General features: G+C 40.0%; 5 protein-coding genes across 8 annotated transcripts; 3 read left to right on the top strand and 2 right to left on the bottom strand.

Moving 5' to 3' along the window:
• Positions 1-884: 884 nt before the first annotated feature.
• Positions 885-2,373, top strand: LOC108064268 (developmentally-regulated GTP-binding protein 2). The gene is made up of 4 exons (XM_017151698.3): positions 885-1,078; positions 1,183-1,383; positions 1,449-2,113; positions 2,169-2,373. The coding sequence occupies exons 1-4, from the start codon at positions 1,015-1,017 to the stop codon at positions 2,328-2,330; spliced, it is 1,092 nt and encodes a 363-aa protein (XP_017007187.1). The 5' UTR covers positions 885-1,014; the 3' UTR covers positions 2,331-2,373.
• Positions 2,374-3,027: 654 nt separating this feature from the next.
• Nup58 (nuclear pore complex protein Nup58) lies at positions 3,028-4,786 on the bottom strand. The gene is made up of 2 exons (XM_017151836.3): positions 3,851-4,786; positions 3,028-3,791 (listed from the first exon to the last, which is right to left on the bottom strand). Exons 1-2 carry the CDS (start codon positions 4,664-4,666, stop codon positions 3,075-3,077), a joined length of 1,533 nt encoding a protein of 510 aa, XP_017007325.2. The 5' UTR covers positions 4,667-4,786; the 3' UTR covers positions 3,028-3,074.
• Positions 4,787-5,425: 639 nt separating this feature from the next.
• Vha13 (V-type proton ATPase subunit Vha13) lies at positions 5,426-6,522 on the top strand. The gene is made up of 3 exons (XM_017151696.3): positions 5,426-5,585; positions 5,948-6,048; positions 6,106-6,522. The coding sequence occupies exons 1-3, from the start codon at positions 5,504-5,506 to the stop codon at positions 6,274-6,276; spliced, it is 354 nt and encodes a 117-aa protein (XP_017007185.1). The 5' UTR covers positions 5,426-5,503; the 3' UTR covers positions 6,277-6,522.
• A 1,929-nt stretch (positions 6,523-8,451) lies between these two features.
• On the top strand, positions 8,452-18,412 carry subdued (anoctamin 1). 4 transcript variants are annotated; one of them, XM_070217320.1, is made up of 15 exons: positions 8,452-9,065; positions 12,355-12,742; positions 12,798-12,866; positions 13,009-13,107; positions 13,320-13,480; positions 13,549-13,717; positions 13,779-13,899; positions 13,964-14,075; positions 14,132-14,690; positions 14,757-14,960; positions 15,024-15,485; positions 15,549-15,724; positions 15,795-15,900; positions 17,475-17,613; positions 17,675-18,412. In XM_070217320.1, the coding sequence occupies exons 1-15, from the start codon at positions 8,728-8,730 to the stop codon at positions 17,896-17,898; spliced, it is 3,327 nt and encodes a 1,108-aa protein (XP_070073421.1). In that variant the 5' UTR covers positions 8,452-8,727; the 3' UTR covers positions 17,899-18,412. The 4 variants fall into 4 exon arrangements, with proteins under 4 accessions (XP_070073421.1, XP_017007306.2, XP_017007307.2 ...); XM_017151817.2 differs by having other exon boundaries at positions 13,009-13,080; XM_070217321.1 differs by lacking the exon at positions 8,452-9,065 and adding an exon at positions 10,335-10,488.
• On the bottom strand, positions 16,066-16,827 carry LOC108064324 (uncharacterized). Its single transcript, XM_017151820.2, has 4 exons — positions 16,635-16,827; positions 16,461-16,582; positions 16,239-16,395; positions 16,066-16,181 (listed from the first exon to the last, which is right to left on the bottom strand). The coding sequence occupies exons 1-4, from the start codon at positions 16,825-16,827 to the stop codon at positions 16,066-16,068; spliced, it is 588 nt and encodes a 195-aa protein (XP_017007309.2).
• Positions 18,413-18,649: the final 237 nt, after the last annotated feature.

Below are 18,649 nucleotides of genomic sequence, written 5' to 3' on the forward strand. Positions count from 1 at the left end.
ATTTATCTTTATGATTCATTACTTTTAAGAAAACTGTTGAAATGTAATAATAGAAAAGATAGTAATACGCGTTACTCGTAGAGTAAAAGGGTATATTGTATTCGGGGCAAAGTGAAGTAAAAAGAATATAAACTCCTGATCAGGATCACTAGCTGTGTCGATCTAGCCAAGTATAACTTAAAATCTTAAAATCAATGGGCTTAACTATTTTTAAATTGTTTCCCGCCATTGGTTTGAATTTGGTTTCTTAGCCAACGTTCCAATTTCCATAGTCAAGATGAGGAATTCAGAGTTGCTCTAAAAAAACATCACCAAACTATTGCTTAAAAAATTCTTTTGGGAATGGCAAACCATTCTTTTGACGGATGCTAGATCTGTCATGCCATGAATGGACCCAGAATACATGGATCCTGACAACGAACGTACGTTCGGTGAGTTTTCTGTCACCTTTGATATCGTCAGTTATCATTTAAAAGTCTAACAAAATGGGAGACGGTCACAAAATAGTCGCTGAGTTCAAACGATTGCTAGGTATTCGTAGCTAGTATTCCTGAAAATATTATTAAATATTATTTCACCTGCAGCTGAACGTCGCTGCTCGAAATATCTTATAGCGTACAAAAATGGCTACGAAACAAGGGCACAGGAAATTTTGAAGTGTTTGAAGAGCCATGAGGATCGTGCAAGAGAAGCTGTGACTGCTTTAGAAAAGGATTTGGAGAAAAGTAGAGCTGAGCTACTAATACTTGAGGAAAAAGCAGAGGCCCTAAAGGCATTGGAAAACTATTTGAACGAAAAATACAAAAAATAAAGAGCCTATTTAAAATACCATCCCTGTGTTTCAGTTCCGCGTTCCGCGAACCGCTTCGTGGCGCTACCTTGAGTGCCGAAAACAGCTGATCCGGGCTGCTGAATTCCGGGCGACGCGCTGCTGGTCAATAAATAAAAGCGAACTTTTGTTATAAACCCATAAACTTTTGCATGCCCGGCACCTGAGAGGCGAAATCCAGCAGCATGGGCATCCTCGAGAAGATTGCGGAAATCGAGCGCGAAATTGCGCGGACGCAGAAGAACAAAGGTTAGCCAAGTTTGCCGCGCTGGCCAGAGGGAACTGGGAATTTAGGTTAGGATTCGATTCTGGCCGGGAGTTGCTAAGCTGTTTTTTACCCTCTCTTCTTTCAGCCACCGAGTACCATTTGGGCCTGCTGAAGGCCAAGTTGGCCAAGTACCGCTCCCAGCTGCTGGAGCCGTCTAAAAAAGGCGAAAAGGGCGATGGCTTCGATGTGCTCAAAAGTGGAGATGCCCGGGTGGCTTTAATTGGCTTTCCCTCCGTGGGCAAGTCCACAATGTTGTCCACACTGACCAAAACGGAATCGGAGGCGGGTGAGTTGGTGGGATATATAAATATAGATAATCCCCCTTATAATTTTCACACCCCTTCCTGCCAGCCAACTATGAGTTCACCACCTTAACCTGCATTCCGGGCGTCATCGAGTACCAGGGTGCCAATATCCAGCTGCTGGATCTGCCTGGTATTATCGAGGGCGCCGCCCAGGGCAAGGGGCGTGGTCGCCAGGTGATCGCCGTTGCGCGTACCGCCGATCTGGTGCTGATGATGCTGGACGCCACCAAGCCGAATGTCCATCGGGAGCTCCTCGAACGGGAGCTGGAGTGCGTGGGCATACGGCTGAACAAGCGCAAGCCCAACATCTACTTCAAGCAGAAGAAGGGCGGCGGCCTGAGCTTCAATGCCACCTGTTCGCTGACGCGTTGCAACGAGAAAATGGTCCAGACCATCCTGCACTCCTTCAAGATCTTCAACGCGGAGGTCCTGTTCCGCGAGGACTGCACCGAGGACGAGTTCATCGACGTGGTCACCGCCAATCGTGTGTATCTGCCCTGTCTGTATGTCTACAACAAAATCGATCAGATTTCCATCGAGGAGGTGGACCGCCTGGCGCGCCAACCGAACTCAATTGTGGTCAGCTGCAACATGAAGCTCAATCTGGACTACATGCTGGAGGCGCTCTGGGAGGCGCTGCAGCTCATCAGGGTCTACACAAAGAAGCCGGGCGCTCCGCCGGACTTTGACGACGGATTGATTCTCAGAAAGGTAAGATATTATTTTATTAAAATTCCTATTTAATCTCTGACCTCTTATCCTTTAGGGCGTCAGTGTGGAGCACGTGTGCCACGCCATCCATCGCACGCTGGCCGCTCAGTTCAAGTACGCCCTGGTGTGGGGCACTTCCACAAAATACTCGCCGCAGCGCGTCGGAATCGCCCATGTAATGGCCGACGAGGACGTCATCCAGGTGGTAAAGAAGTGAAGATTGTTGCAGATGAAATATATATTCTATGCTATAACTAAAACCGAAAGGCTGTCTAATGTCTTTGGCATGAATGGATTCAATGAATTATTTTGAATTTTTTGAGAATTAATTAGAATTTTGAGTTTAATAGAATTGAATGAATTTAAATTTTGAGTTTAATAGAATTGAATAACTGAATTCCGAAATAATTCAAACGACAATTTCTTTTGAAGAAGAAAGTCCCATAATTTTGTGATTGAATCTGCCTGAACTTTATTTACTAAGCAGTTAACATCGATTTGTTAAAAATGTTCCACTTTTTGTTCTCAAAAGAAAGCACAAAAAATCTGGCAAATTCACAAAATTCATAAAAATGATTCATTCAATCCGAAATGAATTAGAGAAACATTCAATTTATTTCACATTTTTATTTTAAAAAGACTACTGTGATATTTTGTTTTAAACGTCAAAAATAACGTTCTTTTTACTCTTGTATATGCATTTCAACAAATCTGGAAAGCAAATTAACTGTTATTTGTTCATGTCTATAAAGTGCATAAAAAGCAGTTAAATTGTTGATTAAAATATGTAAAAACCTCAGTAGGCCTTTTAAAATAAAAATCTCAAACAATGATTATTTTTGGTCCCTGAATTAAACAAATCAGAAATTTCATGGCATACTATGCTATAACTAAAACCGAAACTCCCTCGAATGTCTCTAGTACATAACGATTTATTCAAAACTTGAAAACAACTCCACTCTCACTTGGCCGCTGCATTGCTGGCGGAATTTGCGGCCGCCGCATAGGATTTATTCATCAGGGCCGAGATGTTGGAGAAGGGCGTTGGACCGCTGCTAATCCTCTGGGGTTCCACCGACGGCAGCGGCGGATTGTCGATCCGCTCGAAAACGTTGGTCGCGTCCCGCAGTCGATAGCGCCTGAGGTTCAGATAGTGCTCCTTTTGCTCCTCCACGCGCTGGTGCAGCTCATGCAGACGTCCCGCCAGCGAGATGAAGCTCTCGTTCAGCTGGCGAAAGCCTCGCTTCAGATCCTCGGGCGAAATACTCTGCGGATTGGACAGCGCGTGCATGTGGCGTTCGGTCAAAGCGATCTGCTGGCGAAAGGCGATCAAATCCTGCTCGTACTTGGCCACCAGGCACTGAAAGTACTGGAAGGGAGCGCTGTGCTCGAACTGCAGGCCCGCGGGCGTGTCCTGGGTGCGCTGGGCCATCTCCAAAGATTGAATCGCCTTGGCGGTCTCCTGACGCATCAGACGAATCTGCTGGTTGTTGCCCTCCACCGCATTGGCCATGTTCTGCAGGGCCCACTTCAAGTTGGCGATCTCGTGGGTCACATTCGTGAACTTGGAGGTGGAAGTGCGGCCAATGTCCGAGGAGATGGTCTTCTGCTGCTTGATGTACGCTTTCAAGGCGTCCACCGTCTTGACTATCTCGTCGGGCACTTGGGTCTCCTTGATCTGGAGGAGAACTATACGATTTAGTTACTTAGTTCCTTTGCTATACTGCTTATACATACCTTAATCCCATTCTGCTTGTTATCCCCCAACTTGGGCTGCGTGGCACTCACATCAATCCCGCCCAGGCCCACAAAAGTCGACGTTGCCGGGGCAGCTGGCTTGCCAAAGATTCCTCCTCCTCCGCCAATAGCTGTCGTTGCGCTGGTGGTGCCCAGTTTGAGGCCCGTGTTGAAGGGCTGTGCCGTGGCCGTCGTGGTGGTGGTGTTAAAGTTCAAACTCGCCGCCGTGGTGGCCTGTGGCTTGGCGAAGGCAAAGGATCCGATGCCGGTGGATCCCAGTGCCGATGGCATCGCAGCTGCAGATGTTGTGGCTGTGGTTCCGAATCCAAAGGCCGGCGGTGCGGTGGTCGGAGCACTTGTGGCCGGCGTGGCAAAGGAGAAGGTGGGCGCCACGGTGCCCACGGCGGGTGCAGGTGCTCCAAAGGCCGACGCTTGGGTGGCAGCTGGGGCTCCAAAGGCGGGAGTGGCTGCAGCCGGGGCTCCAAAGGCGGAAGTGGCTGCGGCTGGAGCTCCAAAGGCGGGCGTAGCAGCGGGTGCTCCAAAGGCGGTAGTAGATGCAGGTGCTCCAAAAGTACTTGCTGCAGCTGGAGCTCCAAAGGCGGGCGCTGCGGCGGGGGCGGTGCCAAAAGCAGGCGTGGCCGCCGGAGCTGCGAACAGGGAGGAGGCAGCCGGAGCAGCTCCGAAGGACGGCGTGGAGGTGGCGGCTCCGAAGGATGGTGGCGGAGCAGTCGTCGTCGCCGGTCGCGCGCCAAAAGCAAAAGCGCCGGGTGCTGCAGAGGCGCCGCCAATCGGGGCGTTCGTGTTGGGCGTAAACATCTCGGGAAACCCCTCTAAACGACTTGCACAAGAATTTTAAATAGTTAGATGTACTTTACTGCTGCAAAATGCCGAAATTATTTTGTTTAATGTGCGAACGCATCGAGAGTGGAACTGTTTATTTAGAGATGGCAATATCGATAGTATCGATAAGAAACGAAAACATCTAAATTTAAAATAAAAGAAATAAAAATACAAAATTAGCTTAAACAAAACTGTAATTTATAATCAAAAATATACAAAAATTAATTATTTCAAGTTTAGTTTTATCAAAAGTTTATCTTTCTACGCCTTTGTGAGTGTGGTGAATTGTGCTAATGTTAAACATGGTTGTAATTTGATATCAAAACGATAGTTTCTATACAATATTACAAAGAAATAAAATATTTAGTACAAATTAATTGTTGGTGGTTATTTAAATATTAATAGTTTACTTTTACTAAAATTAAGCAAGTAAATTTAATTTTTGAATGAAAATTACTAATATTAAATCGGTTACAAATTAAAAAATTATGGTCAGAATTTTATTTCTCATTTTTCATGGACATACGTTTCACGAAGCCTTGTCCGCAAAAAAAAGGGAGATTTAATGGGCGTTAAATAAATATAAATATTAACAAAAACCCATCGAGTTCTTATCGAGCTCTGTCATCTCTGAAAGTTTCCCATCATCCAGCCTTGTGACACGCTGCGCACACACACCACCAGGTCGCTGAGGTGAGTTTGCGTGTGTGTGACTTCGTCATATGACATTTTTCACAGTTCGTCGTCGATTTTGATTTTGTCGCACTTGCTTTTTTCGACTTGCACAGTACACCACGTAGAAGTTGGGGAATTATGGCCAGCCAGACGCAGGGAATCCAGCAGTTGCTCGCTGCCGAGAAAAAGGCAGCCGAGAAGGTCGCCGAGGCCCGTAAACGTGAGTTTTTCCATTCGCGAAAATATATTTTCCATTCCCAATTGGAAGAAACGGCAGGGCGAAAAAGTAACTGCGCTTTTTTCACCACTCCACCGCCTCCATAATCGCCGTTGTGTGTGGGTCACATGATGTGGTGGAAAAAAGTAAATACAAGTCGAACTTCTATAACTCGTAATTCTTTGTAATAAAGCTTTCCAATTAACTTATATTCAGTGAATATAGAGATTATAGATATAGATTGATTCATTTCTATAACCCATATTTATTGTGGGAGTTATGTGTCCAAGTTATGGAAGGTCGACTGTATTAGGGGATCTTGAGTTCCACTGACTTTTCATCTGGATTTCTGGGTAATCCCGCAGGCAAGGCAAGGAGGTTGAAGCAGGCCAAGGATGAGGCCACCGAGGAGATTGAGAAATTCCGTCAGGAGCGCGAGCGCGCCTTCAAGGAATTCGAGGCCAAGGTGAGTTGGATGGGCCCCCTATAATCGTATAATCCCTATAATAATCCCCAATTCCAGCACATGGGCAGTCGCGAGGGCGTGGCGGCCAAGATCGATGCGGATACCCGCGTCAAGCTGGCCGACATGGACCGGGCTATTCAGACCCGCAAGGAGCCCGTCATCCAGGAGATCCTGCAGTACGTCTACAACATCTCGCCCGAGGTCCACAAGAACTACAACCACAAGTAAACTGGCCCCTGTGTGCTGTAAATTCAATGTCCACGTTCAACTCTAATCCATAATTTAGACCCGTAATAATAGTGGTTATATCTTACTGAAAACACTGCTGTATTATTATTCCATACATTAAAGTGAGAATTCGTTGTTGTTCCATGTAAAAATAGCGAAAATATTAGTTCGTGTACCCATCCGCTCGGGATTGTATTATCTTTGTTTTGTGTTTTGCCCAATACACGTTGTTGTTTAATCCGAAAAGTCATGTGTTTCAATTGTTTTCCTGATTTTGGTTTTGCACAGATTTTCTATTTCTGCAAGGTAGTCAGCTGCTACATGTGATAAGATTTTTCAGTGGGTGGGTTTTATCGGCCTACAACACTGAAACAAAACGATAGTCACGACTCTGGTATGAAAAAATTAAAGAGTTAGTTAAACTAAAGAAGGTTGTTAAAATCTATTGTGAATTATATTATTATTTATAACCATTTTCATATATTTAAATAAATTACACTAGTTTACAGCCGAAATGCTCCCCAGCAATTGATGGCAAATTCTGTTAGATTTGGATCCCTAGATCACGAAAATAGCACTAAAATTTTTTTCGATGGCACAGTTTTTTTTTAAAGATTTTTTAAAGTTTGAAATGTTAAATTTCGGACTTTTTTCGAATTTCTTCTTATATCTCGGCAGATATCCACTCGGTTGGGCCAGTTTTAGTTTTATTTTAAAGTCAATAGATCAGAGCTTAACTTTGCCATACAGATCAATACGATTGGATGAGTAATGGCAGCGCAGAAGCTTGACAAAGATGAAAAATGAGTTTTTTGGTCGACTGTAAGTCGGCTGTACATATCGTAAAAACTCGAAATAAATCCGTTGAAAAATCATAACGAGTACAAACATAAAGTTTGCATCCTACCAAATAAAACAAGCCGGATATGGCCCAAATCCATGGAAAACTGGATTTATGGTGGATTTTTAAAGTTTGGATTTTTTCACTTTTTTCGGTTGACAGAGTCCAAATTTAAGATTTATCATAGGCGGCGACATGTAAACAAAAATAATTGGTGCTGGCAGCCGGGTCACTAAATAGCTAAATCAGATATTTAAAAGCTAGAAAAATGGTTAAAGTGAATTTAATTTTTTAATTAAGGTTACTTTTTTCATAAGAATGAACTATCCAAATGGATAGTACTTAGTTAAAAATACTCACAGTCATAACGCAAGCAATTTTATATTTTTAAAGGAATTTTCAGAAATTAAATTTATTTTATAATTTTCTAGCTTTTAAATTTAGCTATTTTTTGACCCGGCTGCCGTCACCACTCATTTTTGTTTACATGTCGCCGCCTATGATAAATCTTAAATTTGGACTCTGTCAACCGAAAAAAGTGGAAAAATCCGAACTTTAAAAATCCACCATAAATCCAGTTTTCCATGGATTTGGGCCATATCCGGCTTGTTTTATTCGGTAGGATGTAAACTTTAAGTTTGTACCCATTATGATTTTTCAACGGATTTATTTCGAGTTTTTACGATATATACAGCCGACTTACATTTGACCAAAAAACACATTTTTCATCTTTGTCGAGCTTCTGCGCTGCCATTACTCATCCAATCGTATTGATCTGTATGGCAAAGTTAAGCTCTGATCTGTTGACTTTAAAATAATACTAAAACTGGCCCAACCGAGTGGATATCTGCCGAGATATAAGAAGAAATTCGAAAAAAGTCCGAAATTTAACATTTCGAACTTTAAAAAATCTTTAAAAAAAAACTGTCCCATCGAAAAAAAAATAAGTGCTATTTTTGTGATCTAGGGGTCCAGCACTAACAGAATTTGCCATCAATTGCTGGGGAGCACACCAAGAATATTATTTTGTAAACTAGTGTTATCAGCATGTGACCAATAATACAGTCACTGAAATGATAAATTAATTGCTTTATGTTAAACTTTATGTAAAGATTTTACCCAATGGTAACTATAAAATATTTGGTTTTATTACAATTTCAAGCAAAACTAAAGAACTTTTCGAAGAACCTAATAAATCCGCTGAATTTTTGAGAGCCTTATCAAACTATCTAACTTTTGAATTGGGCGCCCAAGTATCGATATATAGTGGAATACCAATTGATGGTTTCCCACCACTGAAAAATTTAGCAGTTTATCACAGTACTTTGGCAAAAACGGTTTTTTGCTCTCGGTTCTCCACTCGGTTCTCGATTAAATCAACGGAAATTGATTGATAATTAGAAAATAATACAAGGGGTGCAAAGTGCAATAATGAGATGTGATATTAGATAGTAGTTTATTAAGATGAAAGTTGATTGCTTTGACCTCGCACAGAATTTTGGCAACTAACGCACACAGATGCAGGTGTCTTGTGAAAGCGGCCAAGAAGAGGAAGAAAGGAGAACGATTTAGCCATATGGGCTAAATTTAAAATCTGCTCACCAAACAAGATGCTAAATTTAGGCAATGCCAAGGTTGCCGCTCTGGAGGAAGCCACCTCACCACCCCCCTTTTCCAAGGACGAGAGCTTCCAGCTGTTGGAGAGAAGCTCTAGTCCCCCCGCCGCCCCCCTGGAACCACCCTTCACCACCCCCCTCGCACCATTCGATATGGAGCTGATGAAACGACACAATCTCCACGAGCGACTAACGGGAAAGGAGAGTTTCTGGCGGGGAAGAAGGGGTTCCGGTTCGGGATCGGGATCCCAGAGATTCGTGGACCAGGAGAAGCTATCATCATCGCGTGAATCACTCAGCATCGCCGACAAGAGAGCCAGATTTGCAGAGAGGTAAGCTTAGCTTTTACAAAAGCACAAAAGAGCGGGAAACCCCATTCAGACCTTTTCCGGGCCGAGGAAGTGCCCATTAAAGTTAATTGCAGTTGTCTGCTTTTTGTTGTAATTTTTCTGTAATTGAGTTCTGTGAGGTATACAGGGTGTCTTAATTGATAAATGATAATTATCAAGAACTATGATTATTTAATTTAATAATTATAAAACGGTTTTCCACTATAAAGAAATAAAATATTTTTTATATATATGTATATGTATATAATAAATATTTTTTATAAAAAAAAAGTTGTATATTATACGATAAAATATATAGCAATTGAAATTACAAGTTTTAATGTAATATAATTTTTTAAAATGTTTTTTTCTCTATTATGTTTTTATTTTTAAATGATCCAGTTGAAGTTATTTTTTGATATTTGTATTTCTTGGGCACTATTTCAAACAAAAAAAAATCAATCTCCAATTCCTTGTGCCGAATTCTAATCACCCTATATTGCTTATCTTTTATTCAGTCCAAACATAAACACTAGCTGAAAAAAGTACATTTGCTCAGGCACATGAAGTGCGATTCTGTGTATTCAACCAATATTTGGTTCGATTGTTCACTTTTGTCTAATATTTTTGGTTCGGCATGATTTCAATAATTTTAGTGAGTCATGGAAGGTGATTCCCCTGCTACACAGACCATTTGATATGTATGTATGAATATGTATGAATGTTTCATAGAAAATTGAGTAATTAGTAAATACCAATAGAGCTAATTCATTTGCTCGTATTTATTATCGACTCAATTTGTTATCATAAATAATAGAAGTAACGTACTTTGATATTTAGCAACCACTATGTTTCATTGAAAAATTAGTATTTAGTAATTACCAATAGAGCTAATTGGTTTTTACATTTATTATTTGTTATCATGAATAATGGAATTCCTTTCCCCTTAGTGGGAAATGGTAAATGACTACTTTGCTCTCATTGTAATGTGCACACAATCATAATCCTGTATTTACATTTAAACTTGATAGTGTGTAGGTATAGTGCACTTGACATCTGAATGATCAGTCGGTGTCTGGGGCTTAAGTAAACATGTGCTCAAAGCTCTCTCAAGAGACGGTCTTCTCTCTCAAAAATAAACAGCTGACTTATGGGGTATATATACAAATATACTATGGGTAATCCCAGGGGGTTGGGGTGTACTAAGTCCCCACCCGGCAAACTGCTCAGCTGGTTGCCCGCTCTCCTCAGTTTGTTGTCGTTGCTGCTGCGCGTTGGTCGCCTCTCATTCCTCTCCAAACTTATTTGTTGGTTGCCATTGCCAACGTTCGTGGACTTTAATTTAGTGTTTATGAAATATTTGCTCGGACAAGAGGTGAAAATTTCGACCAAGAATTTTCCGCGGTCAATGTGATTAAATCAGCTGGTAGGTCACGAATTTAAGATCTGTAACCGAAGATAATTCGATCACCTCTCAAGGAAACGGGTTTTTTGCCATATTTCCGTGTGTATTGTAGCATTAATCATCGTTTCGGGAGAAAACCAAAAGACAGTATTTTCTTTATCTGTGTGGTGTATCGCGCATCGTTTTTTGTGTACCTTAAGTATTACGATCTGGGCGGATGAATAAGCCTTTGATGCATATAATGCCTATATGATCGGTGGCATTTTAGCATGAACATTTAAATTATATAAGCGGTTTTCTGCCACCTTTCGCCGCTGCAGAAATATAACCGAAAAAAAACAAACCCCACACATGTTTAATAAATTAATGTCTCTCTCACTCTCTTGGCCTTGATTAAATCAAATGCCGAAAATTTCAACGTGTGGGCCTAGACAAAATTAAACCGCCATCAAACCGTTTGTATGTAAATTTTAATAATATTTTTCATCAAAGAAGTTGAAGCTAATTATGAGTTGTGTGAAGGCCGAAAAAGTGTAAAATGCTCGATGAACTAAAAAGCTCGGACGAATAATAGTACAAAAGAGAACGTAGCAACAATAAAGGTTAACAAAGAATAAGATTTATGATTAGGGGAGGATTAGGGTTTAAGGTATTGAAGAATGGATGTTTCGATGTGTTCCCATTAAAAACGCAGTATTTAAGTATAAAGCTGATGTGTCTTAGATAAGAAAATCATTACACTTCATACTTAAGTCTAAAGTCAGGCTGTTACACTTCATAAGTCAGACGTTCAGCTTGGACGCTTATCAGTTGAATTATTTTTTTATATTATATAATTCATTACTTGCTTACTTAATTCATCCACAATGCATTCTCTAATATGCAATTTTATTCACAAAGATTACTCATTTCTTTGCACTTTAAAGTTAGAATTATTCTATATCGATTAAAGCAATGAATCATTAGAAATCGCATCACATGAATGTGTTTTTTAGCATACAAATATCAAATGTTTGTATGTAACGTAAATATTGTTTGTAAAAGTAATAGCTTAGCGCGAGCCACTGCTCTGTGTTTTGAGCAAATTAGACCAAAGACGACTAAAACATATGTTGAGATTTTATACTTTCCAATAAACACACTGTGTAAACACTTAATTGCTGGGATTAATAGAGCAAATGTTAACTGAGGTCATCTTGTGCCTTCCTTCCGCCTGGCATAAATGTCTCATTAAATGGGGTAGCTCGTTAAATTCCAGTAGCTTTGGCTCTCCCAGGAGGTGACCTAAATATGTTATTGGTGTTTTGATGGGATGTCCGTCCCATTAGGAGCGTTCCGCACGACAGGAGTCGCCGCCTCGGGAAATTAAACGTGTTTTGCTCCCGTTAACTGGGTTCAAACTGTTTCACATTAACTTTACCGGCTGGATGAAAGCATTTCCGAGTTAACCATGAAATCGGTTTATTTTTTTTAGTAATGGAAGAACAGTAAACCATAAAAAACTAAGTGAGATTTTCTTAAGTAATTGAAAAACTTATTTGTGCTCTACAGTTAATTATTTAAAAAGAAAAAAATTAATTTTGTTTTTAATCGGGAAACCACAAAATTAAATTGTTAAAATAATTGAATAATCATCATCGTCGTTTCCTCTTGGGGTGCACATTTATTTCCAATTTTTTTATTGGAAGCGTTTTTAGAACTTATGATTAAATTTTGAAATCGAATGCTGTTTTTTATTCTACCAATTCTTTTTTTAGTTTAACAGCACAACAGCTTTAGGGTACTTTAGTCTCAGCTAAGAATGTTTATCTCCTAGCTTTCAAACTAAACATTATCTAACCAGGTAAATAACCTAATTAACCTTATCTACCACCGTCTATCCCGTAGCAACGCCCCCACGCTCCAACTGCAAAACGCTGTCGAGCCCCGGGCCAATGGCAAAAAGCCCACTGGGGACAGGACCAACCCATCGAATCCAGCCGAGCCTCTTCTGCCAATGACTGATCCGGATTTTCTGAAGGGCAACGGCAGCGGCGTCTACGATGATCGCGAGTGCAGCTGTCCGAGGGAGTTCTACCAGCGGGCCGAGATCAACTCCTCGCTGTTCTTCGAGGACTGCATCCGGTCCATTGACTTCGTCCTGGCCTACAGGACCAGTGCCCACGAGCCCACGGAGGTGGAGAACACGGAAAAGCGTCGTGTCTTCGAGGCGAATCTCATTAGCCAGGGTCTGGAGGTCGAGGCCAGCCAAAAGGACCAAATCTGGTTCGTTAAGGTGAGTAAGATAGTTGTAAAAAATATTCCAAATAATTTTTATTTAATATCTTCAGATCCATGCTCCTTTGGAGGTCCTGCGGCGGTATGCGGAGATACTTAAGCTGCGCATGCCCATGAAGGAGGTGAGTCTACATAGTTTTTATTATCTAAAAAATTATAATTTTATAGCATACTTTTAAGCCGTTTAAAAAATTCCAAAAAATTCGTTTTTTTTTTAAATTTTTTAATTTATTTTTAATTATTTTACATTTTATATGATTTTAGTCGTTATGCAATTTGGGCATATATGAAAGATCGAATCGCCTACGAAATGCGGCCAAATACCTGTCCAATAAGGTTGGCCAAAGCGTTGAAGTTGAACCAGTTAAATATTTTATTATTAATCCCCTAAAAATAATCTTAAATTATCTTTTTTCGTTTAGCTTCTGCTGTGAGTTTTTTACAGATCTAACTAAAATCCCCAGTCTAACCTTGATAAATTATAATGAAAATATAAAGTAGAACAAGCCAGCTTGAATGTTATTTTGATTGTCATATTTCTAGGCTCTTGTTTAATGTAACTTTAACTCTTTTAGATTCCTGGCATGTCCGTGGTTAATCGGTCGACCAAAAGCGTGTTTTCTAGTCTCAAAACTGTTTTCCAATTCTTCCTGCGCAACATCTACGTGGACGAGGATATTTTCCCGAAAAGAGCGCATCGATTCACCGCCATTTACAGTCGAGATAAGGAGTATCTGTGAGTGGAAAAATAAATTTTATTCAAATTTGATTAATTAATAATTTGATAATATTATTTCCTGACAGCTTTGATATCCGACAGGATTGCTTCTTTACCACCGCCGTCCGTTCCCGCATCGTTGAGTTTATCCTAGATCGCCAGCGATTTCCTGCCAAGAATCAACATGACATGGCCTTTGGCATTGAACGACTGATTGCCGAGGGCGTCTACTCCGCTGCCTATCCGCTGCATGATGTGGGTAACAGATTATATCTATATTAATTTATAAAACCATGTATTTGCCTGCTTAACACAGGGTGAAATAACAGAGACGGGTACAATGAGAGCGCTTCTTTACAAACATTGGGCCTCGGTACCCAAATGGTATCGCTATCAACCCCTGGACGACATCAAGGAATATTTTGGTGTGAAAATTGGTGAGCTATAATAATTTAAAATTAAATAATGAAAAACTAATGATGTTTAATCCACCTTTAATAGGTTTATACTTTGCCTGGCTGGGCTACTACACCTACATGTTGCTGCTGGCCTCGATTGTGGGTGTGATTTGTTTCCTATACTCCTGGTTCTCTCTCAAGAACTATGTGCCTGTGTGAGTTGTCTGTAATTATTCTTATTTTGTTATCTAATAGTTGATTAATTTTCCAGTAAAGACATTTGTCAAAATGCTTATACAAATATAACGATGTGTCCCCTTTGTGATTGGTGCAACTTCTGGGACCTAAAAGAGACCTGCAACTATGCCAAAGTCACGTACCTCATTGACAATCCCAGTACCGTGTTCTTCGCCGTTTTCATGTCTTTTTGGGCCACCTTGTTCCTGGAGCTGTGGAAACGCTACTCCGCCGAGATAACCCATCGATGGGATCTGACGGGATTCGATGTGCACGAAGAGCATCCGAGGCCACAATACTTGGCCCGTTTGGAGCATATACCGCCAACGAGAGTGGATTATGTGACCAATATCAAAGAGCCAACGGTTCCATTTTGGCGCATGAAGCTGCCAGCCACTGTATTCAGTTTTTCGGTGGTGCTGCTTCTGATTGCCCTGGCATTTGTGGCCCTTTTGGCCGTGGTTGTGTACCGAATGTCCATGCTGGCGGCCCTAAAGGTCGGTGCTAGTCCAATGACCACCTCTAGTGCCATTGTCCTCGCCACAGCATCGGCAGCCTTTGTGAATTTGTGCCTGCTCTATATACTTAACTATGTAAGTGAATAGTAGGTGAAATCTTTTAATGAAATATTTTTTTAATTATTTAAATTATCCTCTTAGATGTACAACCATTTGGCCGAGTACCTAACTGAGTTGGAAATGTGGCGCACACAAACCCAATTTGATGATTCGCTGACCCTCAAAATTTATCTGCTGCAGTTCGTCAACTACTATGCCTCCATTTTCTACATAGCTTTCTTCAAGGGCAAATTCGTGGGCCATCCGGGACAGTACAACAAACTATTTGACTATCGTCAGGAGGAGGTGAGTCCTTAAATTGAAATAATATACATATTTTATTAATTAACCGATTTCCATATTTTTTAGTGTTCTTCTGGCGGCTGTTTGACAGAGCTTTGCATCCAGCTAGCCATCATAATGGTGGGCAAGCAAGCATTCAACACTATTCTTGAGGTCTATCTGCCCATGTTCTGGCGCAAGGTTTTGGCCATTCAGGTTGGCCTATCGCGACTTTTTAACAACACCCCCAATCCGGACAAAACGAAAGACGAACGCTGGATGCGGGATTTCAAGCTACTGGACTGGGGTGCCCGAGGTCTGTTCCCCGAATACTTGGAGATGGTCTTGCAGTACGGGTTTGTGACCATATTCGTGGCCGCCTTTCCCCTGGCTCCATTCTTTGCTCTGCTCAATAATATCCTGGAAATGCGACTGGATGCCAAGAAACTTTTGACCCACCACAAGCGTCCAGTATCCCAGAGAGTTAGAGATATAGGTGTGTGGTATCGGATTCTCGACTGCATAGGAAAGCTTAGCGTGATCACAAATGTAAGTAAAATCGGAAAATCCAATGGATCTTAAGATTTAACATATTTTTTTTACATCCTTTAGGGATTCATTATTGCCTTTACCTCCGACATGATCCCGCGTTTGGTATATCGACATTATGTCAACAAAAATGGCACTTTGGATGGTTACCTTAATTTTACACTATCCGAGTTTAAAGTCGCTGATTCACCCACCTTGAATAGCTTGGCTGGCGATCTCTCCAACATAACCACGTGCAAGTGAGTAGAATATAATTATAAACTTTTATTAGATAAACTCTATTACTCATTGTTTTTTAATTATTTCCAGATACACAGATTTCCGACTACCACCTTCATCTCCGGAGAAATATACGCTAAGCAGCATGTTTTACATCATTTTGGCTTGTAGACTTGGTTTCGTTGTGGTCTTTGAGGTAAAAAATCTTGAGCACTAGTTTCACTATTTTAAGTTAGTCAAAAAAAAGCCAAGAACGTGTTTGATCTTAGTTTCCAAAACGATTTTTATTTATTTATTCCAAAACATATATTCAAGGGCTGTTAGTTAAACAATTAAGGATATATCAAGACTCCAAAGAATTTCAGGCATTGAATGTGTGAATGACATCGCTGGGAATGACTTCGATATTCTCACTGGGCACAGACTTCAGTTTTCGATAGAGAGCATAGATGCCGTAGGAAAATAATGCATTAAGCACTGAAATGTATTTTTAAAGTTATTAAATCTTCCCATTATCAGATCCGAATAGCCCACCTATAAATGTGCCAAAGATTAAGCTTCTAGCTATCCGACGATCCACTGCGGCATCAACTTCATCAATTCTGAGCTCCAGACTCACAAATATTCCCGTTTCAACGGCCATTGAAAGCAAAGAATTTATCAACCAGGGAGCAATACATACGAGTCGTTTCTTAAAATATTTAAAAATTGATTTCAGAAAAATTGTTTTTAATTAAAAAATTTTAAATTATTCACCTGCTTGATGCCATCGACGAGAAGGAAAGCTACCATTAAATTTGTCAATGCCTTTACCCAAATTATAAACGTTGCTGTCATGTAGAAAACCTGCGAGAACTCTCGAACCCACAGATAGTTTACTGTAAAATTAATGTTTAGAAAGCACAACTTGTGTTTCTGAATTTAATTTACCTAATGTGGAAAACAGGGTTCCAATAGGAGTTAAGGCTTCCACTTCGGAATCCGTTTCCCATTTTCCAATATCTATCAAATCGAAGTACAGATAATAGCTAGAGGGTCCCAGTATGCTGAGGGCAATCAATATGTCTCCGCAGGCTATGCAGAGGCCCACCGATGACAGGCTAAAAAGCTCGAAATACTTCATTTTTAACCCGGTTTTTTTTTGGTTACTAAAGAGTTAAACTGAATCCTGATTTATATATTGTATAGTTTTCGTATCCTTTAGTTTGTGTTTCCTTGATTGTAATTTGTTTCCTTGAATATCCTTTTTCTGTAATTTTTAAACTTTTTTCTTTTAACGCGACCGATTCCCTCGAGGTGTTCACAGCTACTAACTAAAGTTTTTGATTCTAAGTAGAACTAGGGCCAATTATCACATTTAGTTTTCGTTTTATTCTATTCATTTATCTTTCATTTTCCCTGCATTTTCTTTCTCTTATGCTGCAAATATCCAAAGTCCATTCAGCGAAGTATGTTGCATGTTTGCTTTCTGTTGCTGTGCCGGTTTTTTGGTTCTAAGGGGTTTCTTTTTTCGAATAGAACTCGACCAATTCGTTCCCAATCACCCACATATTAGGGTTGAGGCTAGCACCTGTCTAAGCTGCCTTTAGCCAATTGCATTTACTTGCCTGGAAAGTTGTCACTACCAAGGCTTCATTTGACCCCAAATTGGGTAGCAGCGTCACGGAAAAAATATTCTAAATCAGGGGCGTGAGATGATGAAATTTCAGCATAAATTAGTTGGAAAGATTACCTCAACATTGATTGGTTTTTTTCGATTTTTGCTTTCAGAACTTTGTGGCTCTGGTGATGATTCTGGTGCGTTGGTGCATTCCGGACATGAGCGTGGAGCTGCGGGATCAAATCCGTCGCGAAGTCTATGTGACCAACGAGATAATCATCGATCAGGAGGCTCACCGGGCGCGATTTGGTATGTTTTTCGATTATTAAATTAATTTTAAATTTTTAATAAAATTTTCTGCATTTTTCAGAGCGAGCCAAGCGAAGCAGTTCGGTGCTTCAGACACCAGTTGACCAGGACATGGATGCTGCCTCCATTCAAGAGCCGAATGCCAAGTTTATTAACATTGAAAAGCTCCTTACTGAAAATCTCACCCAGATCGAAATGGATGCGATTATACATGGCGAAAACCCAATCACAGGAATCTCCGGTGCAGATTGCTTGGATGAAGTGCACAAAAAACTCAGTGACTAAGCTAGAAGTTCGTTAAAAGTGATTCATTATGTTACGGATGTTCCTTTCAGTCACTTAATTATGTCTTAGTTATGACTCCTTAATTGAAATTGAATTATTGCAATTGGTTTGCAATTTGGTTACAAGCTTTACTCATGGTTCATTTGTTTCGTAAGAGCAAAGTTAATATTATCTAGGCTATCCTTTTTTATGACATTTAAATGTGGCTTAGACTTATTTTAATGCAGCCCAAGTAAGTGCCAATATATGAACGAGCACAATTAGCTTAATTTTAAATACTATTGAAAATCATGAAATGTAAAAGGAAATCTCTATAGGACAAATCTCACTCATCTTAAAAACTCAGGCTCTCAAATGACTCGTACATGAACATTTATTTTAGATAGTGTAACATATATAAATGTATTTATTGCATTCATTGAATTGTATATTGATGTTGATATACTGAAATCTCTATTTAATGTTGATTATAAAAAATAAACAAATAGTAAAATACTGGTGTACATGAAAAAAATTATAAAATAGTATTTTTGAAACATTTGGAAATTTAAAAATATTGTTGGTAAGCTATAAGCATTTTTGCTTTTAATTTTAGAGATTTTTTTGGTAATTCCACCATCTAATTAATTAGTTTAAAATCTTCTAAATATTATTTTAATTTAAAATCATTTATTTATTTAATGTAAAAACTATTCTGTAAATTTAATAACATTTTTTTCACTTTTCATACAATTAATGTACATAGGAATTT

Source organism: Drosophila takahashii, chromosome 3R, assembly GCF_030179915.1.
Source record: "Drosophila takahashii strain IR98-3 E-12201 chromosome 3R, DtakHiC1v2, whole genome shotgun sequence".
Lineage (NCBI taxonomy): Eukaryota > Metazoa > Arthropoda > Insecta > Diptera > Drosophilidae > Drosophila > Drosophila takahashii.

Bases quoted from the DNA above. Each gene is read 5' to 3' on its own strand.
- LOC108064268 (XM_017151698.3), top strand. From the start codon at position 1,015: ATGGGCATCCTCGAGAAGATTGCGGAAATCGAGCGCGAAATTGCGCGG. The intron at 1,079-1,182 runs GTTAGCCAAGTT...CTCTTCTTTCAG, and splicing joins GCGGACGCAGAAGAACAAAG to CCACCGAGTACCATTTGGGC. The intron at 2,114-2,168 runs GTAAGATATTAT...CTTATCCTTTAG, and splicing joins ACGGATTGATTCTCAGAAAG to GGCGTCAGTGTGGAGCACGT.
- Nup58 (XM_017151836.3), bottom strand. From the start codon at position 4,666: ATGTTTACGCCCAACACGAACGCCCCGATTGGCGGCGCCTCTGCAGCA. The intron at 3,792-3,850 runs GTATGTATAAGC...GTTCTCCTCCAG, and splicing joins ACAAGCAGAATGGGATTAAG to ATCAAGGAGACCCAAGTGCC.
- Vha13 (XM_017151696.3), top strand. From the start codon at position 5,504: ATGGCCAGCCAGACGCAGGGAATCCAGCAGTTGCTCGCTGCCGAGAAA. The intron at 5,586-5,947 runs GTGAGTTTTTCC...GTAATCCCGCAG, and splicing joins GGTCGCCGAGGCCCGTAAAC to GCAAGGCAAGGAGGTTGAAG. The intron at 6,049-6,105 runs GTGAGTTGGATG...CCCCAATTCCAG, and splicing joins TCAAGGAATTCGAGGCCAAG to CACATGGGCAGTCGCGAGGG.
- subdued (XM_070217320.1), top strand. From the start codon at position 8,728: ATGCTAAATTTAGGCAATGCCAAGGTTGCCGCTCTGGAGGAAGCCACC. The intron at 12,867-13,008 runs GTGAGTCTACAT...ATATGATTTTAG, and splicing joins TGCGCATGCCCATGAAGGAG to TCGTTATGCAATTTGGGCAT. The intron at 13,481-13,548 runs GTGAGTGGAAAA...ATTTCCTGACAG, and splicing joins AGTCGAGATAAGGAGTATCT to CTTTGATATCCGACAGGATT.
- LOC108064324 (XM_017151820.2), bottom strand. From the start codon at position 16,827: ATGAAGTATTTCGAGCTTTTTAGCCTGTCATCGGTGGGCCTCTGCATA. The intron at 16,583-16,634 runs GTAAATTAAATT...TTAATTTTACAG, and splicing joins AACCCTGTTTTCCACATTAG to TAAACTATCTGTGGGTTCGA. The intron at 16,182-16,238 runs GTGGGCTATTCG...AATACATTTCAG, and splicing joins AATCTTTGGCACATTTATAG to TGCTTAATGCATTATTTTCC.